At 36.6% G+C, this 26,365-nt stretch overlaps 1 protein-coding gene and 1 pseudogene across 1 annotated transcript in view; both read right to left on the bottom strand.

The window, feature by feature from the left end:
• The window catches only part of LOC107594833 (centromere protein F-like), a 26,352-nt pseudogene extending 2,613 nt beyond the window's left edge, over window positions 1-23,739 (bottom strand).
• A 649-nt stretch (window positions 23,740-24,388) lies between these two features.
• The window catches only part of LOC107594786 (N-lysine methyltransferase SMYD2-A-like), a 21,558-nt gene continuing 19,581 nt past the window's right edge, over window positions 24,389-26,365 (bottom strand). Inside the window, exons 10-12 of the mRNA XM_016284964.1 lie at window positions 25,411-25,585; window positions 25,173-25,281; window positions 24,389-25,023 (exon numbers count right to left, since the gene is read on the bottom strand). Coding sequence (XP_016140450.1) covers window positions 24,940-25,023; window positions 25,173-25,281; window positions 25,411-25,585 — 368 coding nt within the window. The 3' untranslated portion in view covers window positions 24,389-24,939. The remainder of the gene's footprint in view (window positions 25,024-25,172; window positions 25,282-25,410; window positions 25,586-26,365) is intronic.

Genomic DNA, 26,365 nt, shown 5'->3' with positions numbered 1-26,365 from the left:
AAAAGAACCGGCTCATAAGAGTCATTTGTACTGCAGTCAGACTGCACTGATCACAACACGGCCTCAATCTTGTTTCAATAGGAAATGCGTCAATAAAGGGAAAGTGATCTTGTCCAAAACGTTATGGGCATTTAAGTGTATAAAGAATATAGTAAAAAAAAAGGACTAACAGTTCTCATAAATTCTCATCTTTCTGGTAGTTGTCCTTGTTTAGATTTTTTTTTTTAAACTGAAACTTCAAAACTCATTCTTGGGGTATGCTTGTAATTTATGTTCTAGAACAAAATGTGGAAATATATCCAAATAATAAACACAGACCTTATTTTACTCATAAATCATAAACCAGCATTCTAAAAACCCATAACTTAAAATTTTCTTTCGGGTTTTAGGACTAAACTGAATAGCTGGATTCTATGTTATCATGAGATATGAGAGATATTTTTTCTCTTGCTTTTAGAGTGCAGCTTGTGACCAGTTACATTTTTCTAGTGAAGCAGTAGAAATGATAAAACACTGTTCAAGGCTGCTTTTGTGTGCATTTCAAATATTTATGCAGCTTGCATTGACTAATACATATTCTTCTTATGTGTCATTCTAGTTTAAACCATCCATCACTGCAACAAAATTTCCACAATGGCTTTGGTGCGTGCAATGTTCCAGCTGTGAATGTATTAAAGACCTGCATTCCTAATACATCTCCCATTGAGATGAAAATGAAAAGGCACTATGTTGCTTAAGGGAAGAAACATTCTACCTCATATATTTGTTTGAACATGAACAGAGGGGGTTGTCAATACCAAATGACAATAACTGCATACAGCGTGTTTGTGGCAAGTGTTTGCAATATATTTGAATGCATGTGATGTATTAGTTTTAGAGTTTATTTAACTTTGCATAACTACTGCCCTTGCGTTAACTGCACAAACTGTAGAGATGATGTAGTGAATTATCATAGTTGATAGTTTCCATAGTTCATGTTAAGACATCACGGTTTTAAAATACAGTTGTGTTGAAAACTTAAATTCACTATCATTTCCCATATATGCTAGCTTCTGTTTCCTTTTCCTTTTTTTCCATTGTTTTTCAACTTGGCAATCGCACTTTCTCTCACTGAGGTGGCTAAAATTAAGAGTCCTTTGGGCAATGAGAGAGGTGCATCAAAGGCGCATGTGCTCTCACATTCCATGCTCACAGTGTTCATCAGCTTCCTCCATGGACCGCCGCTGGTCTCTGCAAGTTTGATTTTGGAATCACCATACTAAACTTACCCATGTATGGATCCTATTTCAAGCAATGGACAGCTTTGCAGTGCTGTGAACATAACTTTCATATCCAACAAAATGAACCTTGCTGAGTCTTTTACAACTCAGCTACAAGTGTCACATTTATGAGACAAATAAAAAAATTCTGGTAACATGCAGGATAACCATTACTTGTGTAGCTTTTTTAAATATAGGGGAAGATGGGGGAAGATGCCCTCTTAAAAACTATAATTTTTTACAAATCTAAAAACACTGATGTGCACAAATCCCTCATTAACAAATAGACACAAAAAGCTTTGATATTCAACAAAATACAATGTCAAAGATCACTATTTTCTATTTTCCAAAAAGTGTAATGGTAATTTCCAATTGCATTGACTAAATGTTTGCAGACCTACTTCATGTTCATGACTACATTATGAACACATTATCATTTATTTTGGGATAATGTAGGCCTACTCTCAGCTGGCCATTATCATAAAATGTATTTTGCGACAATTAACTGTTGACTGTATTCTTCACATATCATAAGCCCAAATGTATCTACTTGCAGGCACTTGATTTTGTTACCGTTTTGACATTTCCTAATATTAATCGTAACACATCTGCTGTCTCGTGGAATTAAGTCTTAAGTCTACAGTGCTTGTCACATCTTCAAAAACCTATAAGGCAGTAATATTGTGTAAGAAGCATAAATAGTGGCATTTGACTCCTGTCAGCTTAGTTTATTGAGCAGCACACAAGCTCTCATTAAACTAAAGGAAGTGCTGCGACTCCTGCAGAGAAGCGTTTTGTTTACACTGTACCAGGCTTCTAATTAAAGTTTTTTTTAATGAGAATTTGACCTATGATCTTCCACATAAATCCATTTTTACAGTCAGTGACCGGAAAAATATTAACCATGTTATTGTATCGAGTCTGTAGGCTTGCCACAGCACAACAGTTTGCAATGATTAGCCCACACTGTTTTCTACCACGTTAGGTATTTTCAATATCTTCATAGAAATTATATAACAGTTAGATGCAGTTATCTAATTATTTATATATTATTTATGGCTGGCATATCACAGACATGTTGATATTTAGAACAAAAGCATGATTGTGAGTGTGATACTGAAAAGTGGGGGGAAAGGGACTGTGTTTGTGGTATAGCCCTTAGGAAAAAAAAACTTATATAAATGACCTGTGCCCTGCTCCAGAACTTTAGCATTTCTCTAAGTTATATTTCAGGTCAGAAGGTGCAGGGACACAGGGACATATTTTCTATTTATAGCACATCCTTCCTTTTAATGCACTGAAAATGAGGTTCCTGTAATATTATTTCTCACACTATCTTTTTCTGTCTATCTTTATAATTCTTTCTTTCTTTTTACAGTAACATCAAAGAGTTTCCACTTATATAAATGACCTGTGCCCTGCTCCAGAACTTTAGCATTTCTCTAAGTTATATTTCAGGTCAGAAGGTGCAGGGACACAGGGACATATTTTCTATTTATAGCACATCCTTCCTTTTAATGCACTGAAAATGAGGTTCCTGTAATATTATTTCCCACACTATCTTTTTCTGTCTATTTTTATAATTCTTTCTTTCTTTTTACAGTAACATCAAAGAGTTTCCATGTAAGACCCGGGTTGTTCTGCAGAATTAAAATTTTTGTTGAATGCTTCTGGTGAGATGAACATTACAACAACCCAAGTAGATGCAAATGAAAGTTCTGGTGTAAAAACACACACATTCAATGTAAAAAAAAAAAACTATTTCCTAAATTTTGTTCAACAACCAGGCGGCGTGTTTATTGGCTCAGTGATGAAAGTCTATAAGAGGGAATCAATATAAAAATAAAAATGCTTACTCCAGACAAAAAACAACATTTGTCTTGTATACTTGTTTTTATGATTAATATGATTCATTTATTCAGTCATTTTTACAATCGTATCATGTCTTTTTTAATCATTTAGATCCGCTATGAATGATTAAATGTTCTAATATTAAACTCAGTGGGCCTCATTCATGAAAGAATGTGTCTAAATCATTTAGTTAGTGATTCTTATATAAATTTCCAGATTTAATTCAATATGGCATAAAGGAATAGTCCAATCAAAAATTAAGATGAATTTACTCACCCTATGTCAGTTTAAACCTGTTAGATCAGCCTGGGCTGTAGTAGGTCTATCCATATTGTTTTGCATTTACTTCCTGCTGTCTCACCTTGCAGAATGAAAAAAATTTAATGTTTACGCACAGCACAATTGGGTTTAAGCTCATGACTAGCATCTGTCCATTTATTGGCTTTCACTCTTCACTTCACTTGACTACTCGAAAAAAAAAACTCAGTGTGCATCTCTTTGACTGACAGGGAGAACATCCACCGGTACTGGAAAGTTAAACAGAGCCTATTCTTTTTTAGGGGCACCCAGTATATAAATAGAGGGCTGTTTTTTGATCTTAGCAAGATAACGTTCTAATCCATGTTACATAACATTTTGAGCAGCAACCCCTTGACCCAGTGTAACAAAAATATTTAGCTATTGTTTGCCATGCACGTGAATGAGCTTATGCTATGCCATAGAAAAACACTGACATTGCATGAAGGGTCACCATACAGTGTGGTCAATGGGAACGTTCTCATGAGCAAACGTTGACCATTTTTTCAGTCCATCTCCATATCAAAACACATTACCTTGAAAGAGGAATGGTGACAGGTGAAATACTTCAATAATTTAGTAGTTGTTTTGAAACTTTTATTTTCATTAATATATAATGAATGGATGGCTGTTTGCTTTTCACTTTTGGCCCCCAAGACTTTTAGAAAATAAGTTCTTTCACACTCTCACTAGTTTATTTAATTTGTCTATTAATAATGTGCAACAATGTATAAACATCTGAGAATTCTGTCATTTTTTCTTTTTTGAAAGTCTTGAAAATTCCCAACACAATCTTAAATGACACTGTGTATAATAATATTCAGTGATGGAAATGATATGGTTTTGTAAAAACAACAACAACAACAACAACAACAAAATGCTGACTCTTGTGTCTTGCTAAGGCCAATGTCATAGCAAGCATTTTATGTTTCCTAAATATTTATACACTAAATACAATTACATAACATTTTGAAAACAAGTACAGTGAAAACTGATTGGAAATGGTGCACAAATTTTCTACTCGCAAGTGACACTTAGCTTGATTTTCTTTTACCCGTCACATGATTCATAGTTAATATCTAGCATTTTTTGCACTAATGCTGTTTTCACCTTTCGCCTTGTTTTTTTTGCTTTCTCCTAAAGTGTATTACCTTTTGAAAAATCACTATTAGAAGCAAAATCTTTTGATGAGGTGTAATGACATCAGAACTGAAGTACAGCTATAATAATAACAAAAAGATGCCATTTTCACCCAATAAATATTGAAATGGTTTTTGCTTATTTCACTTTTTTATGATCATAATTTAAAACTTGTGATAACAGTTTCACATATTAAGTTCGAAAGTGTGTACAAAGGTAAATCAAAATCTCTACATAAAAGGCACGTAAACAGATGGTGTAGTTTATTAAGGCATAGTAAAAATGTTTAATATAAAAAAGGATGAAGTTGAAGAAACACTTACAGAGCAGCTTCCGATGTTAAATTTCACATGGTCATTGATCTTACCAGTTGCCTTGTACTGCTTTAGCAATGCACTACAGCTGTGGAATAGAAGTCCGCTTACATACAGAACCATTTAGAAGGATTCATAGTGGCTAAGAGCCTCCTTCACTTTGCCAATACAAATTAAAATGGCTATAAAGCCCATTACAGCCCTCTAGGAAATTCAGGACTGTTGAGCAATACAAACCTCCAGAAAAGACCACTGATAGCCTTGTGAATGTGAAGTGGAAAATATAGTTACAGAAGAAGAGACTGGGCTCTTAAATGCTAGAAGGCTTCCAGTTACTTGTCACTTTCTGCTTATCTACAGCTCCACTGGGGAAGTCTGAAGTCGAAGGTAAGGATGAGAATGGACATGATGTCAGCTCTGGGATCGGATGGGATGAGGAGTCATCACATGCTGTTTGACTGTAATTCCTAAGTACAGTCAAGGATTTGACTGCTACATTCAGAGAAAACCTTGTTTTTGAACCACCTCAGATCTCAAATGGACGGCTACTCTACATTTTGTTTCTTGAATTTTCTTCCAGACATTTACACTTTATCTTTTATTTATTTTTAACTTATTTTTTGTGTGTATATTGTTTTAGCCAGGGAGTTGGCTGGAATCCCAGGTGGAAGCTAGAGGTTGCAAGTCTTAAATTAATTGAATATTTCACTGACCCATTACTAGGGTGAGATATGTTCTATTTATAGCTTGGATGGATGTGTTGGCTCAGCATCAATTGGTTTTCTCCCCCAGATCTTGCTGACTGAGAGTGAGGTGAAGGGGAGAACTCAAAACAGAGGCTGCAGCAAGGGAAAATATTTTCTATCTTTCTGTGAACTGAATGCAAACGGACCTCTTCTAACACTGTGAGCCTATAGAAAAATCTACAGAGTATTTCTGTAACAGCAATATAAAAAAGTATCAAAATATGAACACTTTTCCTTTCCATAAAAAGGTTATACCTTCATTGTTTTAAAATGAAAATCTTATTTAAAATCGTCTTAAATATGTAATTTTGAGACCATCACTTGAGCAACAGTGTGTTTGTGCAAAACCAATGTCATACTCATAAGTGCAACATTGCTTTTATACAAAAGGCAGTTTGGGGCATAATGGTTACAGAGTCAGAAGACTTGTAACCAGAAGTTTGCAGGTTTGATTGTCAATACTGGCAGGAAATTAAGTATAGGGGGAGTGAATAAACAGCACTGTCTTCCACACTCAATACCCACAACTGAGGGAAACAAGGTACCTAACCCCCAGTTGCTCTCTGGGGGCTGGAGCAAAAATGACTGCCCCTGCTTCACAAGCCTGTTAGCGAAGGGTATATTAGATGATTACTAAGGAAATAATCTTACCGTTTATGGTTATGTGACCCAAGTACTTGTGATTTATTGTGAAGGCAAATATAGGAGATATAGAATAAACATATAAATATAATAATTTGAGTTGTTTTGTTGTGATATATTGCACATGCATTTCAGTTTAAATACATTTAGTAATAAGATTTACATTTAATAGTAGAGTTACTACACATACATTTGAGATTAAGGAAAAACATGTTAAAGCATATATAAAAAAAACTCTTTACAAAAAGTATATTTATTTGCAACAATCATATTAACAACAATAAAAAGAGATTCCTAACAGCTAATAGGGTGATGAATGCTGTGCTGTCATGTTAAAGATAATGACATGGCATGTTGTAGAGAATGTTCCAAACAGTTACATTTTGAGACACAATTGCCCTGCTCCCTCCAAAGTCCTCACTTCAACACACAGTGAATCAGCTTTTTTGAACAAATCAGTTGACTGAATGATTCAATGACCTACTCATATGGCACTTGTCGCCACCTACTGCATAATGATATAACCTGCAGAAAGAGTCACTGAAAAATACCAACCACTTATGCACGGACTGACAGTCTGTCTGGAACAAATACAGACAAAGCAGAGAGATACAAACAGAGAAATGTCCCAGTGCTGCTGGACTGTGACCACATGCCTAATATTGCTCCCCCTCATGCTGCCAAAACAGCTCTGCTGTGTCGAGGCAAGGACTCCACAAGACCTCTGACTGGGTCCTGTAGTATCTGGCACCGAGATATTAGCAGCAGATCCCTTAAGTGCTGCACGTTAGTGGGGTGAGGCCTCCATGGATTGGATTTGTTGGTCCAGCACATCACACAGATGCTCAGTCGAATTGAAATCTGGGGAGTTCAGCACCTTGAACTCTCTGTCAAGTTCTTCGAACCATCCCTGAAATTTTTTTGCAGTGTGGCAAGATGTATTAACCTGCTGGAATAGGCCGCTGCCATCAGGGAGCACCATTACCATAAAGGGGTGGTCTGCAGCAATCTTTAGATTAGGTGGTACATGTCAAAGTAGCATCCACATGAATGCCGGGACCTGAGGTTTCCTAGCCATTAGGTTTTTCAGCAATTTGAGCTACAGTAGCTCTTCTGTGTGATCGGACCAGACAGCCTTTGCTCCTCACATGCATCAGTGAGCTGGCTGTCCTTCCTTGCACCACTTTTGGTAGGTACTAACCACTGCATACCGGGAACACCCCACAAAACGTTTGGAGATGCTCTGACCAAGTCGTCTAGCCTTCACTATTTGGTCCTTATAAAAGTCCAGTTTTCCTGCTTTCAACACATGAAATTCAAGAATGGACTGTTCACTTGCTGCTTAATTTATCTCACCCCCTGCCTAGTACCAGTGTAATGATATAATCAATGCTATTGAATTCACCTCTCAGTGGTTTTAATGTTGTGGTTGATCAGTGCACTGTATATCAGCACTCTTGGAACGATGCTCAGGCAATCAAATTTGAGGACTGGAACTAACTAGGAAACAGAACAGAAAAAAAAACACAGTGTAAAACTCTACTTATGAAGAACTGTCTTAAATTTGCTTCTGTAGTGTTTACTCTTGGTGGTACCAGAGTGAATAATGCCATTTTTTACATGCCATTGTAGATAGATGTTTTACACAAACATTGCTGTATTGTACAGGTAATGTTAGTCAGATCAGGTTGTGTATTTTCATTAGACTGGACAAAAGTCTACTGATTTGTCACCTAGCCATTTTATATACTGGCAGCTCAGAAATTATCTGATCAATCTTCGGATAGTTAACAGTTTTGGCACCTCATTGACATGAAAGTATAGGCTGCATTTTTCTTCCCCCAGTTGATAGCACATACATAGTTTGTCACGGATTGTAATCTGATTGATTTAACATGATGTCCTCACAGTCCTTGACTTTAATCAGTATCATTCTCAGCAGAGTCAGCACAGTCATTCATATAATGAAATTTTCCTCAGCAGTAAAAAAACCCCATAATTTTCTTCAATTACCAGGATTGCAACAGAATGCTTTTTAAAATCTGGAGTAGCCAACTATTTGAAAATGATTTTGGAAATCTAAAAAAAAAAAAGTAATAGGAGTAATATATCAAATACATCAAAGCTAGTTATTGCTTCCAGGGTAGAGAAAAGATACACCATGTGCTACTCCCTAACCAGACACCTTTAAAACGACACCTATGTACAGTGGGGGAAAAAAGTATTTAGTCAGCCACCAATTGTGCAAGTTCTCCCACTTAAAAAGATGAGAGAGGCCTGTAATTTTCATCATAGGTATACCTCAACTATGAGAGACAAAATGAGAAAAAAAAAATCCAGAAAATCACATTGTAGGATTTTTAAAGAATTTATTTGCAAATTATGGTGGAAAATAAGTATTTGGTCAATAACAAAATTTCATCTCAATACTTTGTTATATACACTTTGTTGGCAATGACAGAGGTCAAACGTTTTCTGTAAGTCTTCACAAGGTTTTCACACACTGTTGCTGGTAATTTGGACCATTCCTCCATGCAGATCTCCTCTAGAGCAGTAATGTTTTGGGGCTGTCGCTGGGCAACACAGATTTTCAACCCCCTCCAAAGATTTTCTATGGGGTTGAGATCTGGAGACTGGCTAGGCCACTCCAGAACCTTGAAATGCTTCTTACGAAGCCACTCCTTCATTGCCCGGGCGATGTGTTTGGGATCATTGTCATGCTGAAAGACCCAGCCACATTTCATCTTCAATGCCCTTGCTGATGGAAGGAGGTTTTCACTCAAAATCTCACGATACATGGCCCCATTCATTCTTTCGTTTACACAGATCAGTCGTCCTGGTCCCTTTGCAGAAAAACAGCCCCAAAGCATGATGTTTCCACCCCCATGCTTCACAGTAGGTATGGTGTTCTTTGGATGCAACTCAGCATTCTTTCTCCTCCAAACACGACAAGTTGAGTTTTTACCAAAAAGTTATATTTTGGTTTCATCTGACCATATGACATTCTCCCAATCCTCTTCTGGATCATCCAAATGCTCTCTAGCAAACTTCAGACAGGCCTGGACATGTACTGGCTTAAGCAGGGGGACACATCTGGCACTGCAGGATTTGAGTCCCTGGCAGCGCAGTGTGTTACTGATGTAGCCTTTGTTACTTTGGTCCCAGCTCTCTGCAGGTCATTCACTAGGTCCCCCCGTGTGGTTCTGGGATTTTTGCTCACAGTTCTTGTGATCATTTTGACCCCACGGGGGGAGATCTTGCGTGGAGCCCCAGATCAAGGGAGATTATCAGTGGTCTTGTATGTCTTCCATTTTCTAACAATTGCTCCCACAGTTGATTTCTTCACACCAAGCTGCTTACCGATTGCAGATTCAGTCTTCCCAGCCTGGTGCAAGTCTACAATTTTGTTTCTGGTGTCCTTTGACAGCTCTTTGGTCTTGGCCATGGTGGAGTTTGGAGTGTGACTGTTTGAGGTTGTGGACAGATGTCTTTTATACTGATAACGAGTTCAAACAGATGCCATTAATACAGGTAACCAGTGGAGGACAGAGGAGCCTCTTAAAGAAGAAGTTACAAGTCTGTGAGAGCCAGAAATCTTGCTTGTTTGTAGGTGACCAAATACTTATTTTACCAAGGAATTTACCAATTAATTCTTTAAAAATCCTACAATGTGATTTTCTAGACTTTTTTTCTCATTTTGTCTCTCATAGTTGAGGTATACCTATGATGAAAATTACAGGCCTCTCTCATCTTTTTAAGTGGGAGAACTTGCACAATTGGTGGCTGACTAAATACTTTTTTGCCCCACTGTATATGTAACATCAAAATTCAACTCAGAAACAGAATGGCACGTGTATAGATATTTTTCTGCATATAAATCTCTACATATTATATCACCCCTTGACAGGTGCCATTGTAACGATATAATGAGTGTTATTGACTTCACCTGTCAGCGGTTTTAATGCTGTGTCCGATCAGTGTGCAGCAGATGTGAATATATATTCAGCATAGCGTTAGTTCAGGCAGGCCACGTCAGTCAAGCTCGCATAAGCCGACAGTCAGCTGTTCCTGACGTGTACCAATCCAGTCTTGACACCTATCACAAGCGGTCTATTTAAATTCCCATTCTTCAGCATCTCTTCCATCGCATCACTGCTTGCAATTAACTCCCTCCTCCAACCCCAACTCCACCTTACTGAACCTGTAATTCAATCTGACTTTTGTTTCTTCCTTACAGTCACTTCATTGGAAGCATTTTCTATCACATATTGTTTACAACTCATGTAATTGTGAATTGTAATTATGGGGGGGGGGTTTGTCTTGCGGCTCTCCCCGCTCTGTCCAAGCATGGCTGCATGGACAGGCGTGTGGAGTGTTGCCCAGAAAATAACCATACCGCCAACACTAACTGTATGCAATATAATTGTAATAAATATACTTGACGAAAGTGGTCCTGATTGAATTTTTGTTTATATCAAGTTTTATTTGCCTTACAATTTATTGTACTGTACTGTGCACACAATTCTGTCATGACCAGAAAGAAGGGAATTTAATATGGCACTACATTCTGATTCTAAAAATGTCTCTGTGGACAGTCAAATTTGTTTTCTATTAAAGCTGTCTGTCCTGAAATATTGAACTATGATCCAAGCCAAAGGGCAACACCTCAAACTCAAAACAATAATTATAAATGTCAGCTTGCAATAGGTGCAATATAATATAATAATGTGATGTTATGGAACAGACATGTAATTTTTGTAGCACAAGTTAAAATGTAGAAGTATAAAAAGTGTTCTCATTTTTAAGTGTCATTTTTCTCATCATTACTACAACTGAATAAAGAATTCTGTACTGTGCAGTGTTGACAGTATCTGACTGGTAAAGCACCACAATTTCCCTCATGCGATCAAAATAATTCACACATTATGCCATAAGGAGTATTATAGGCCCTATATGTGGTCTCATTTTGCTGAAATTATTAAAAGATGGCATTACATGTATTACTGTACACTAATACACAGCAGACACTTCAGTGCACTGGAGGACGTTCTTGCTTGGCACTGCAAGAAAAAAAGACTGCATTATGCATTTACCTCCAACAACTAAGATATAGCATATTAAATACATCATAAACGGTGTTGTTACTGTTAACTAAAACTATTAAAAATAGTCCTATTTTTTAATTGAAATATTACCTTGGTAACTAACTGAAATAAAACAAGCTGAATTTGAAACAAAGATGAATGAAAAAAAAATATTATATTTAAGGTTTATTAAAAAAGCACATGTAAACTAAAGCTTAAAATATAGAAATAAATGTCAAAAGTCAAAATATTAATAAATACTATAGTAGTAAATAAATAATACTAAAATAACACTGATCATATGCTGAAAAAATAGCATTATTATTAGGTAAAGAGAAGACGAGTTAATGCTTCACAGCACTTAACGTCTTTTCATCTAATCTGAAATATCATGCAGAGTTTCATTTGGAAACGCTTTAATGGTCAGTAACTTTAAGAGTGGTATAAATGAGTTAACTACAGACCGCAGTAAGTTTCTAAGGGTCGGCCCTCCTGTGGTTAAAGAAGAATGACTAAATGTTTTCAGCTACACAATGATTATTGTTCTAAAAATAACTTTTCTAATATACATTTCTAGCTTTGTACCTATTCTGGTCTACTCTTAAAATTTGGTATTACTGCACTGCTAATACTGACGGCTGGTTGCTTTATGACAAATTGCTTCCAAATTTGTTAGCTACCAATCCAGTATCACAATTTTGCTGACCTTTGACACATTGCATGAAACCACGAGGGTTATTAAAGTAAACTAAAACCATAAAAAAATATTTGTTACTTGAAATATAATAAACATAATAAAATAAATAAAAGTAAATAAATAATAAATAAATACAATCTTAAGGAAAATTTTAACTTAAAATTAAGTTTACTTTAATTGCCAAAGCAACATCTTTTCCCCCAATTTAGTTTAACTAAAAAAAAAAACTGAATAAAAAAAGAGAATTTAAATGAAAAAAGAAAACCATAACAATATCTCAATGATAATAAAATGACACTGGAAAACAGTTAATACAATTTTTGTATAAGGAATAGAATTGTTAGACAAACAGCCAATATGAGCCCTTTAAAGAACATCATTAAAGAAGAAATATTAAATCTTGCTATTTGCATAATGGAATTTTGCCATTGGAAGATTAATATATACAGTTTGTTCATGTTCATGGAATCAATACCATCATTTTGCATCATAATTTGCAATTATTTCAAAGAAAAGTTTATATTGAAGATGAAAGACGCAGTTTGTTGTGGTTGCAGGAAATAGACAGAGGTAGTCCTACTCACGGTGTTTGACATTCTGCCCTCTGCTGTCTGTTTGGAGATTTGCACAGGACGTTCTGCTAAAACTGAGCTCTGCGGAGCTGCAGTCTTTTGGGCGGTCAGACGAGGGCTGCAGCGTTGCTCTGTGGTTCTGCGAATGATGAATGGGCTCATCTCGCCAACTGGAATATCTGCAAAACCTGTTCAGAAAGAAGTGATGTACATGTATAAAAATAGACAGCTCGCATATCAATGTATCAAACAACTCGCATATCAATGTACCCTTGATGTGAAGTACAGCGAATGACAAATTGTGATAACCTCTCACCTTTCTGGACAAGTTCAGGCAAACCCTCTGGTCTGAAATCCTCATGGTCTAGTGTGGCTTTAGGTGCGGCAGCTGCAGCTTTCAGTCTCTTGGTGATACTGTGCAGGGCTTCCTGTGCTTTGTTAGGAGTGTCATCTGCTGCTCTCTGTCTCTTTCCTGCTGGCACGTTTGCTTTGTCTTCCACTGGTTTACTGTTCTCCAGGTCACTCTTCTCGAACCTGAGGGATCTCCTGTTCTTGGGGGTCTTTGTCTGGGTGCTCAACTGCTTGAGCTGGTTCTTGAGGCTTTCATTGGTCTCTTCCAGCTTGTGAACTTTGACCATGAGGCTGCAATATCGGTCCATACTCTCATCCGCTTCACGGCTCTTTTCCTCTAGAGTTTCCCTCAGCTCCTGTAGTTCCTCCTGCAGGGTGTCACTGCTGCCGGCATCACCTGTTAACAAGAAAGATGCTGTAATATATATATATATATATACGTATATGTGCAAATACATATAAATAAAATGTACAGAGTGCATAGTCCTAAATAATGTTTTATTCATATTACATATCGTTTCTTTGTCTAACACTTTTCAACTTAGGAAAGATGGACAAATTTAAATAAATAAATAAAACTGTGACAGTCCAATGCAAGTTAAGTTTACAATTAGACCATGTGCTTTGTTATCTAGTTTTGTCCATACCTTGTTTCTGTTGAGGCCTGCAGTTCTGCTATCTGTTGTCCCTGCTGCTGAAGTTCTTCCTTCTCACTCTCCAGCTGTTTGCATGACTTAATCCACAAATTGATCTTACTCATAGTCATAGCACTGTCCTTCTCTTTGGACAAGCGCACAACATTTGAGTCTAACTCTGCCTACAGGGACCAGTAAATATGACGGTTAATTAATTGACTAAAACTTAAATATAGAACAACAATTTTATAAATATTTATTCTAAATTAATGTGTATTAATAATAATAATAATAATAAAGGAATAGAAAAAATTCAACAAAAACGATACCTTTTCTTTTTCACAACGTTCCAATTTGTTTTGTAACTCCTTTAAGGTAGAGTCCACATCTGCATTTTGAGACTTAAAGCTATTGAATTCTGATAGATACTGTGCAGCCTTTTCTTCAGCTGCCATAATTTCTTCCTTCAGTTTATTAAGCTCCATCTCATGCTGTAGAAAGAAAAAAAAACTTGATCAGAACTACAGTAAAACAAGTAATTTTGTGAATTATTATTACAATTTAAAATAACCCTTTTCTATTTCTATTTAAAAAATAAAAGTTAAATATTAATACATTTTAATTCTTCTTATTATGCATTTTTTACCATTACACCTCTTGCCAGAACACAGTCCTACTCTCATAAAAAAGCACATTGTTGCAACGCTACATCTGCCCACCTGCTGCTGTACATGTTTCAGGCTCTCCTCATGCCTCCTGTTGTTTTCATCATGACTCTCTTGAATATCAGAGACATTTTTCTGTAGGACATCTCTCTCTGTTGTCAGTGCTTCCAAGCTGTGCTGGAATGTGTAATGAAAATGGAGTGTAAGCAGAGACTGAACATTCTTGAAGCCAGTGTAAAACATGGCGAAAAAAAAAAATCTTACCTTGTATGTTTCAATTTGCTATTGAGACTCCTGCAGTTGACAAGTCAATAGATTTTGATTAATCTCCAAAGCATTCTGCCTTTCCTTTGCCTCACACAGTTCTTGCTGATGTTGTGTCTGGAGGTGCAAACTGCTCCCATGTAGTGCATTTAACTGAAAACGAATATGAATAAATTATTTTGCGAAATAAAAACAAGAGGATAAAATAAGTCAAGTCAAGTCTGCTTTATTGTCAATTCTTCCACATGTACAGCACATACACACAGAGAATTTAAATTGCGTTACTCTCAGACCCTTGGGTGCATACAGATAACATAAATACAGATTAAATACAAAATACAAAATACAACTATACAAATAAGGTAAAATGTAAAAATATATATATAAAGCACAAGGCATATGGAGGATAGAGTGCAAACCAGTAAAGTAAACAACAGTGCAGATATAGTGATGTAGTGCAAAAAAATGATTTGTAGTGCAAAAGAGCTTATTTTAGACTGATTAAAGTGACAGTGTGTGTGTGTATTTGGGAGGGGGGAGTGGGAGAGTCCATCAGAGGGTCAGAGTTCAGAGCAGCTAAAGATGATAAAAAATACCTTTTCTGTTAGTTCTGAGTTCATGAGCTTCATAGCATCAAGCTGGCTCTCCAGCTGTTGGATATTATTCTCCAAAGAAGTTACACTAGTCTGCAATACCTCCTTCAACTGTGCAATAGTAGACTGCAACTCAACCTTGTCCTTTTTCAATTCATCTCGCTCTTCCTGAATTGCAGATAGTGCCTGCAGCTCAGCTATTTGTGACTGAAGTCGTGTGTTTTCAAATTCTTTCAAGAGCAACTGCTTGGATGAATGAAGCTCCACTTGATACCTTTCATATTCAAGGACCCTTTGTGCAAACTCTTTGTTTTCAGATTGCAAAAGACAGCAACTGAGTGGTCAAATCCTGTGCTTTCAGTTCTTTCGATCCTACTTCTGTTCGACAGAGTTGAAGCTCCTCCTCCATGGCACCAACTTTTGATTGGAAGTCCTTGATCATTTGTTGCTGGTTCATGGTTGCCTCTTGCACAAATTTAAGCTTTTCAGTAGCTGCTTGATTGGACAACTGCAATTCATCAATTAGGTTGTTCTTTTGTTGAAGTTCTTGCTCAAGTTTATACTTCTCCTACTTGAGATCTTTTAGTTCACTGGCCATCTCTTCAATTTTCTTGGTAAGCTCTTGCATTTCAGCCTGTACTTCCTCAAGCTGGTCTTTGGCAGTCTCTGCTTGAAGAATGGCATCTTCTAGATTCTGGTCAGAAAGTTCTTTCTCTCTCCAGCTTTTCAATGTTGTCCTGAAGAACATCTGCCTTTCTCTGTGCAGCTTTGAGCAGCTGACTCGTGTGGTTCTTTTTCCGTTCATCAGATTCAATTCGTACCTTTAGTTTTTCAATGCCTTGTCTCATCTGAGCATTTGGTAAGCTCTTGCATTTCAGCCTGTACTTCCTCAAGCTGGTCTTTGGCAGTCTCTGCTTGAAGAATGGCATCTTCTAGATTCTGGTCAGAAAGTTCTTTCTCTCTCTCCAGCTTTTCAATGTTGTCCTGAAGAACATCTGCCTTTCTCTGTGCAGCTTTGAGCAGCTGACTCGTGTGGTTCTTTTTCCGTTCATCAGATTCAATTCGTACCTTTAGTTTTTCAATGCCTTGTCTCATCTGAGCAACCTCCTCCTTAGTGGAAAAAAAACCTAGAGGCTATTTCAGCTTTCTCCAAAAGGGACAATTCAAGTGACTGTTCAAGCCTGATATTCTCATGCTCAAGTGAATGGATTTTGGAAGACATGTTTTCAGACTCTCTTGAAGCAAAATTCTCATTGTTCTATAAACTATTCAATTCACTTAACAGATTTTTATTGTCTTCATTCAAAAGAGCCACTGTATTCTCAAGGTTTTGAGACTGTTGAATTAGTTGCTCTTTTTCTTTCAGCAGGGCATCAATTTGGTTAGCTGTCACCTTGTTTTGTCTTTTCCCCATCCTAATGTCCTCTTCTAGCTCTTTTATAAGTTCTCGTGTATCCATCTCTCTCTTCTCCAGAAGCTTAGCCTTTTCTTTCCACTCCATTAAGGAGAGAATTTCACTTTCCCTTTCATCAGCACACAAAATAAGCTCTTCTTTAAGTCGCCCACTTTCTGCTATAGTTATATTAAGCTTTTGTTCAAGGCTGCAATTTGTCCTCCTAGCTGCTTCAAGCTCTGCCGCTTGCACCTCTTCTATGTCAGCCTCCATGGACAGGATGTGCTTCTCTAAATTGGCCTTCTCTGAACGCACTCTTTTTAGTTCGCTCTCAATCTGGAAAAACCTGGTCAACATGGGGGAAAAACATGAATAAAAATGAAGATAAATTAAATCAAATAGCTTTGATACAGCAAGTGCTTTAAACCTATATTTTACCCAGGTACATTTTCAAAATGCAGCGATTTACACGTGCAATCTGTCATTTTCTTATTCAAGTCGTATTGATGCCATTGTAAAAATGTGCAGATCAAAGTCAGTCATTTTACTTAAAGGTGTTTTTCACTTAAAGTAAATTGAATTTGAAAATTTTAATTAAGCCATTTAACTGATTTTATGCATAAACTCTGAACTAAAAACATCTGAGATTATGTTGTGAAATACATAGGTTACCTGGGAGGTTTCAGAAGCCAGCAAGGAGGATGATGCAAGGTCCAATTCCTGCAGTTGTTGCATGGTTGCCTCCAGTTGTGAGGACAAGATTTCTGTGTGCTGCTTTTCTTCTTTAAGTTTGGCCTCAAACTCATTTTTGATACTGAGCATTTGCTCCTCCATCCTCTGGAGCTCTTTAGCATGCTGTAATTTGAGTTGCTCTATTTTAACTCCTGTTTGCTCTTCCATTGTTCTGGCAGTCTCCTTAAGAACATGAGACATCTCCTCAAGCTCCCTGGATTTATTTTGCATTTGCTCTTTCAGCGGTATGTGTTTGTCATCCTCATCTGATGACAAGAATATTTGGGCCTCTTCTTGTGAATCAAGATGCTCTCCAAGTGATGAAATACCCAGGAGAGCAGTATCTTCCTTCTAAGGGCAAAATAGATGTGTTTGCAAATGGCATTTCGCAAATATCTTGGTATTTCTCATCTGCAGTTTGCTCTTTTTTCAGTGTGTCTGCATCAGAGCTTGCAGCATAAATCTTCTCAGTTTGAAGCTGTTCTATGTAAATTTGCTGTTCCTCAATCTGAGATACCAGAGAATTGTTTGCCTGCTTTAATTGATCTATTTGCTCCCGGGAATTCTGGACATCTGCTTTTAATTCCTGAATATCAGACTCCAACTTAAGGTTTTGTTCCATAAGATTGTTGTACATTGCTTCAAGGATTGCCTGCTTACAATTCTCTTGCTCTAGAGAAACTTTAAGTGTTTCATGGGTTACACGTAAAGACTCCAACTCAGCAACTAATGCAGAACTGGATTGTTGTTCTTTCTGCGTTTCCTCCAAACATGCAGATAGCTGTGACACTTCAAGTGCACTCTTTGCATAGTCTTCTTTGACGGACTCTGCTCTGATTGTAGGATGGACCTCTGTGCCTCACTCTCACCTAACTTTTTTTCCAGAACACTGATGTTGCCTTGCAGTGCCTCTACTTGTGCATCAAATTAATTAATGCAGGATTCATTATCTTCAAGATCCATCTGCAACATTTCAAGCAATACTTTGATTTTGCTCATGTTAATGTGTTTTTCGTTCAGTGCCTCTAACACTTTAGCTTGCTCAGATTGAGCCTCCTGAACTTTTTCTTTCAAAGATTCAATCTCACAGGATTTTGCAGCTTCTTGACTTTTTATATCTGCCAAAGCAGCTTTGAGACTTTCCATCTCCTGCTCATGTGGAGATGCACTTTGTTTCAAGTTCCTTTGCAACATTCTGATAGGAATCAGTGACCTCCTTGAGTTGGTCCATAGATAAGTCAAGATCTTCCTTCAACTTTACCTTTTCAAGATCAGCTTCCTCTAGTTTCTCTGAAGCATTTCTGGCCTCTAAGCATTTGCTCCTCTAAACTCTTTTGTTTTTTAAGACGAGTTTCCATTTCAGAGACATGAACTTCAGATTCCTTGTTGTGTCTTTCAGTGAGGTTCTTGATACTTATCTCTAATAACACCTTTTCTTTAGACGTGTCTTGTACATTTTTTCCCAGACTTAAATTCAGCTCTACAGATGAGTCAAACCGTTTCTGAAGACTTTCTAGTGAATTCTTTAGTGTGGTAGACAAATGATTTGAGGCTTCAAGCTCAGTTTGTATTAACACAATCTTTTCTGCCATTGCATCTTTGTCAGCAAGTGCTCGTCATTTTGGAAACCTGTTTAAGAAGATTTTCTTTCTCTTGGCACACAACATCATGGAATTTCTGGAGGCTTTCGTACTTCTCAGCTAGATCATTAGCTTTATTTTCAACCTCTTGTTGTTTCATTTTGAGTTGTGCATTATCATGCTCTAAGCTTGATGCCTTCCTTCTTTCTTGTTTTATATCTTCTGTAAGATTCTCAGCTATTACCTTCTGATTTTCCAACTCCATGGCAGTCTGAACTTGTAGTTCCTTTACTTTCTCCAGGGAACTTCTGGTTTCTTCTGCCTCAGAAACAAGACAATCAAACTGCTCTTCAAGAGAGCAGAAGGACTTATTCTTTTGTAGCAGAGATTCAACTTCAAGAATGAGATCTTTTTCCCTCTTTTCCACTAAAGACACTTTCTCTGCTAGATCTTCTTTGACTTTAGAAAGATCATCATACTTTCCTTAGACATCTGCATTTAAATCTTTTTGAGACTTTAGGTCTGATTCCAAGAGGGCAATCTTCTCAAGTATCTTCTGCAGGGATGTTTCCACATTCAGTTTTTCTTGTTCCAGCTCTTTGTTTTGTACAAGGCGGTCTTCACATTCTTTAGCTAACATGCCTTTCTCCTCTTTGAATTTCTCTAGCTCCTGCTCTTGCAAGGCAAAGGTTTCCTGAAGATGCGCAATCTCAGTTCTGTTCATTTCAATAATAGAGTCCTTTGATTTAGCCAGGTCGCAAGCACTTTCATATTCGGCAAGGAGTTGACCATGGGTCTTCTCCAATCTTTCCACTTTACTTGTTTCTTGATGCAGTTTAGCTTCAAGCTCACTGACCTGCTCCTGCATTAGAATGATTTGTTGTTTCAAATTGCCCACCTCCTTATTATGTTTTTGATGTGTCTCACTAAACTGCTGTTGAAGCTCCTCATATACTCTACCCTTTTCCTCCAGCTCCACACATTTTACAAGCAGTTCACCTTTGAGTGAATCAATCTGACAAGATAGGCAAATCTTCTCATTTTCTAAATCCCGCATCCTTTTCTGGAGACCATCATGAGCATCATTGAGTTTGGCCTTGTCACTCTCCAGATCTGCAATTTTACTCAGCATTTCTACGCGGCTGGATTCAGTGTTATTAATAAACTGCTCCTTTTCGGTTTTCCACTGCAGAAGAGCCTCATACTCTTTCTTCATCTCAGCAACTTCTTTCTGACAGGGGCTTGAGGTTATTTTGAGGTCTTCATTTTCTTTCTCCATAGCACAAATCTTATTGGCTTTGAGTTCAACTTCATCAACTAGTTTTTGCAACTCAGCCTGAGTCTTCATATTCGTTGCTTCTGTTTCAGCCAGAGTTTTTTTTGGCATTTTCCAGTTCTTGAGCAGATGATGCACTTTGATGGTCCAATTTTTTGCGAAGCTCAGTCAGTTCTTCCCTCTGGGTTTGTGTCTTAACTGAAAGTAAAAATGATAAGATGAAGTATTTCCTTAGATTCTTTTCGAAGTCCACATTACATTTTTAATCAACTTAAAACCTACCTTTCAAATCATCCACCATTGTTCAGCTTTTGGCAAGGTTTTGCTCAATAGTTTGTTTTTCCACTTCAAGCTGTTTGACACTTTTCATTCCTTGATCTAACTGACAACTGAGAGTATTCTTCTCTCTCTGCATCTCCTAGGATAAGAATAAACAACACATTCAAATGCTGGCATGCTCTGCATACTCTATAAAGTAAAATCTGTTATTATTAAATGGAAAAAAGCTAACTAATACATTATCTTCAACAGATACACAGGGAACTTACATCAAATTTCTTCTTCAGCTCTGTCTCCTTCACTTGACTGGCCTGTAATGCCTGTTCAGACCTGAGAAGTTTCTGTTTCAGCTCCTCTAAATCTTTCTCCAGTTGATTCTTTAGAGCAGTTACCTTTGAAACCAATGACACTTTCTTGTGATTATGCATTTTTGAGTTAAGTAATTGACAATAAACAAAGGGAGAAATAATGTGTTATTCATAACATTCCTAAAACATTATTCATAGCTGAATTTTCAAATTACCTTATCCATATCTGACTGCATAACATTGTAGTCTTTTTTGGCTTGCTGGATCGCCATACTCATTTAATTTTTCACCTGGTTAAATTGCTGATCAAGAGCTTGATGGGAGCTTTGAAGTTGTGCAAGCTCCTGAAATGAGCAAGAGGACAAAGTTGTTTGTCAGTTTTAACTCATCCAATATTAAATATTAAAAACAAAACATGTTAAATTAATTATATTTGACAGTAAGACTAGACCTTTTGACACTCTCTCTCCTGGTCCTTGATTTTCTGCTCCAGAGATCTATGCATGCTTTCAGCATTATGTCTCTGACAGTTCATCTCCTCTGTTGCCTGCTTCAGCTTCATCTCAAGGGATGAACACTGAGGAGGAAAATCAACCAAAGATCAAATACTATATTCACACAATATAACCTATTGTTCAACCAAATGACTGCACAACACACAACATATAAAATACATACAGTGGCCTCTAAAACTGGACACCTAATGCTGGATTATCCTGATACATTATACATAAAATCTAATCAATTTTAAAACATCAAGCCAAGTGGCAATTATTTTTAATAAACAACCACAATTTTGAAGCAAAATAGTTTAAAATATTTTTGTGCAATGATTTTCTTATGTTAGCTTGAAAATAAGTGTTATTTGCTTACATTTTGTAATATAATACAAGGACATTAATATATTTGAAGTGTTTTTAAGTCTCCAAATACTTTCTGGGGCCACCGTATATATAAAATAACTTAACTTAAAAGATAAGATAAAATATAAATACATTAAGCTGATCAACGGTACGTTACCTTAGAAACCGACTGCTCATACGGCCCTGTAGCCTTTGTGAGTTCATCTCTGGACTTGCTGAGGAGTTTGTCCTTCTCTGCCAGATCTTTCCTGGCCATTTCGAGTTGACTTTAAATTTCACTGAATTTATTGATCTGATTCTTCATTTCCTTCTCTTGAGCCTGAAGACGGAGCTCTAACTCAGAAACCCTTGACCTCAGATCTGAGCAGCATAAGAAAAAAAAAAAAAAAGAGGTAACTGACCTTTTGCCTCTGTTTTTGTAATGTAGCCTCAAGGGAATCCAGCTGAAACCGTTTCTGTTGTCTTTCCTTCTTTAACTTGTCAAGTTGGCCTTCAATCTCTTGGATCTTTTGTAAGGCCTTCGCAGGAAGGCCATCCTTCCACTCTTCTATAGCCCAGCTCATGCTTACTGAAAAAGCCGTGTTGCTCCTCAAAGACACTCTGGCATGCTCTGAAAAATGCAATAAGACAGACATTTATTTTGTAAACCCCACAATCAAACAGATGAAACATTATAGAATCATATATGTATACAGGCTACAAAACTGAAAAAACAAACAATACACGCAATTGATCATTTACAATAATATACACAAAAATGATGATTAATAATATGAACTATTATTGTTTACGGTGTTCAGAAGTATTCACCTATGTTTTCCAATTTAATGTTTCGTCCATTTTCTTATAAAGTGTTTTTTTTAATGCCAATCACTTTATATGGTGCACTATCAGATACAAAAATAAAAAAAACATATATTTAATATAAATATTGGCAAATCTAGCATTCAGTTCTTAATGAATGGAGAATAAAGGATGGTTTCAAACAGTTTTTTTTTAAATGCTGTAGCAATTTAGTTAGCTTAGGTAGCTTTTAGTTAACCAACTTAAAACGAGTAATTATATAATGCATTTATTTATGTGACAGTTTACATGTCACAATGTACATAAACTGTATTGTAACAATTACTTAAAACAGAACAACTATAGGTAACATCAGGATATGTACGTTAAAGTAATCTTTTTGTACTCATATAAAGAGTGAAATGTGCAAAGAGGACCTTCAGGATGGAAACAGAGTTTGATATGAACTGCTTTAGTTTCTATAATTAAAAAAGTAGATGCACAGTTGTTAGGCATTATAAAAGAGTTTTATTTAATATATAAAATAAACATGAGACGGCTATTACGACACAGTGATAGAAATCATCACGTTTCATCAATCAAATCAATTCATAACGACAAAGACTTTAGACATATCCCACTCTCAACAATGATATACTACATTCTACAAAAATTACATTATCTTACCAGAACTAAAGTAAGAACCCCTCACGGTTACTCTGCGATTACCCAAAGCTTCTTCTTCTTCTCGTGTTCCTCAGTTGTTGTAATATGTTAAGAAGAGCATAAAATTCAAAAAGAGCTCAACATATTTGTTGACTGAATGCAGCGTCGTCATGGGCGCGTTTGACAAATGACGTAACAACATATCGAGCTCTGATTGGACACTCCTATCCATTCGAATTTAACGCCACTCATTGTTTTCTATTGAATTAGTTCGGAACTGAAATGAAAATAATAGGGTGGATCAGTTATTTAGTTCTCGTCCAAACTGCAGACAACTGACGAGATGCAGAAAATAACTCCCACTTGAAGACAAACGCGTCAAAGGAATTCATCCTCTTTCTTAAATATTCCTATTTGTTAAAGGAACACTTTTTTAATCGGTCTGGTCTGTATTATTGTTGGCTTTGAGCAAAATAAATAATATCTAATAATAAATGCACCACATATGATTTGTGATTATGTGCAATGATTTCTAATCCCGTGCTGTTATGCACTTCTGCTACTCCACTGCTTCTCAGGTAACTGACCTTTTGCCTCTGTTTTTGTAATGTAGCTTCAAGGGAATCCAGCTGAAACCGTTTCTGTTGTCTTTCCTTCTTTAACTTGTCAAGTTGGCCTTCAATCTCTTGGATCTTTTGTAAGGCCTTCTCAGGAAGGCCATCCTTCCACTCTTCTATAGCCCAGCTCATGCTTACTGAAAAAGCCGTGTTGCTCCTCAAAGACACTCTGGCATTCTCTGAAAAATGCAATAAGACAGACATTTATTTTGTAAACCCCACAATCAAACAGATGAAACATTATAGAATCATATATGTATACAGGCTACAAAACTGAAAAAACAAACAATACACGCAATTGATCATTTACAATAATATACACAAAAATGATGATTAATAATATGAACTATTATTGTTTACGGTGTTCAGAAGTATTCACCTATGTTTTCCAATTTAATGTTTCGTCCATTTTCTTATAAAGTGTTTTTTTTAATGCCAATCACTTTATATGGTGCACTATCAGATACAAAAATAAAAAAAACATATATTTAATATAAATATTGGCAAATCTAGCATTCAGTTCTTAATGAATGGAGAATAAAGGATGGTTTCAAACAGTTTTTTTTTAATGCTGTAGCAATTTAGTTAGCTTAGGTAGCTTTTAGTTAACCAACTTAAAACGAGTAATTATATAATGCATTTATTTATGTGACAGTTTACATGTCACAATGTACATAAACTGTATTGTAACAATTACTTAAAACAGAACAACTATATGGATATGTACGTTAAAGTAATCTTTTTGTACTCATATAAAGAGTGAAATGTGCAAAGAATTTTTTTGCCCATGCCACCTGCCAAAATTGCACAATACTAAAACAAACACAGGTTTAACAAACAAATAAGCTATAATGAAAGTAACACTATGAAATGCACTGATTGATTGGAAGTCCAATATCTCTCAACAGTATCCATGATATATTTTCATCAGCACAAAACCATATCCATGCAAACAGACAAGTAAAACAGAATCAGTGATCCGAGTCCTTCGCCTTATTGAGAATATATAAATGATTTACATTCGTTAGCTATTGAAAACAAGAATATTGTTGCTACATGAGGGCAAAAAGTTTTTAAAAACCTGGCATATATTGATATGATTCTTAATTCTTAGCCCTTCTTCACAGAAAACAGTGCAGCACATTTGTTCAAATTGCAGACAATACAAGCAACAAAATATTTCCGACTCAGGCCATCTATTTACAAACCAAAAAATCATTTAAATGACATCTCAGATGAACAGACAATTTTGACATCACTTTGTTTTAATATTCCCAAGAGAGGTATAAGACACATGCCAGCGTCTGATGCATATTCCTCCATGTGTTGCCATTATTTCTGCTCTTCCATTTCTTTCTTAATCTCAGTGATGTATGGGTGGTCTTTACCGTGGGCAACGTCCATGATTGCAAGAGCCTGTGACAAATTAATCCACAACAATCTGTAAAGCCTAAATGTGTCCCAAAATATCTACAGTGATTAATATTTTGCATTTAGATTTCAAAAGGGACACCCACATCTACTACTGAATTATTATTATTACATTAGCACCGCTAACACCTTACCTTCTTTAAAGCTTTAACTCCTTGTGTTCTCTTCTCAAGTCCTAGGTACAATCTTCCAAGTTTCAGGTACATAGAAGCCACATTCAGTGAGTAAGGAGGGTAGTGCACACTGGAAAAACATGTACAATGAATACTATTAATAAAGTGGACACACTATCAGGTCATTATTATTCAACTTTTAAAATGTAAATAATGTAAAAAGACATTTAGAGAAGAAATGCACTGGACACAGCATTACCTGTAGGGCTGGATAATTTTCTCGCCATATTTCATTGCTCCATCCCAATCCTGCATATAGAGACAGACTCCCATTGCCTGATACATCATGTGCAGCATGTACACATTGGTTTCGGCAAAGACTGAACCCATTTTCTCCAGGCTTAGTTCACAGATTTCCAGCAGTTCACTGGGGGGTACTTAGCAGTCAAGGAACTTTAAGTCAAACCCACAAAACCACCACTTCGAGATACTGTATACATAAGATGTAACATTTTTCCTTCTGAAGCATTAGTGAGCGTTTGAAGTTTCTGTAATAGTTGCATACGAGTCCCTCAGTTGTCCTCAGTGTGAAAAGATGGCTCTCAAAATCATAGTCATTGTTGGAAAGGGTTCAAATACACCAAAAGATGCTGAAAATCCAAAGAATTTGTGGGACCAGAAGGATTTTTCTGAAGAACAGCGGGCAGACAAGCACTCATGAACAACTATCACAAATAAAACAGCTGTGGATCATCAAGGGAACACAGTATTAAGAATCAAGTATATGTAAACTTTTGAACAGGGTCTTATTTTGGTCAAATAATTAACATTTTGCAGATTCTGCAAGGTGTATGTGAACTTTTGACCTCAATTGTACATAGACCGACCTCAAACTTTTCAATGCTAGTGTATGCTGTCTTAGACAAAGTGGTTAACACAATTGATCTGCTTCGGCCTACCTTTTCTCAGACTTCACAAGCAATTGGGAATTGTAAAAAACACTAGTGTATGTTATGTGACACAACATATCCCAAAGGCTAGTATGGCTTCGTCAAGTAGAGACTAAAAATATCCCACTGCCTCTGGATTGCCCCATATTCAAAATATTGCGCAATAGCACAGAACTATAAACCTTTACACACACACACACACACACACACACACACACACACACACACACACACACACACACACACACACTCGCACGCACGCAC

Source organism: Sinocyclocheilus grahami, unplaced genomic scaffold (assembly GCF_001515645.1).
Source record: "Sinocyclocheilus grahami isolate Dianchi unplaced genomic scaffold, SAMN03320097.WGS_v1.1 scaffold191.1, whole genome shotgun sequence".
Taxonomy (NCBI): Eukaryota; Metazoa; Chordata; class Actinopteri; order Cypriniformes; family Cyprinidae; genus Sinocyclocheilus; species Sinocyclocheilus grahami.
Note: the sequence above shows the minus strand (reverse complement) of the source record. Positions and strands in the feature narration are given on the sequence as shown.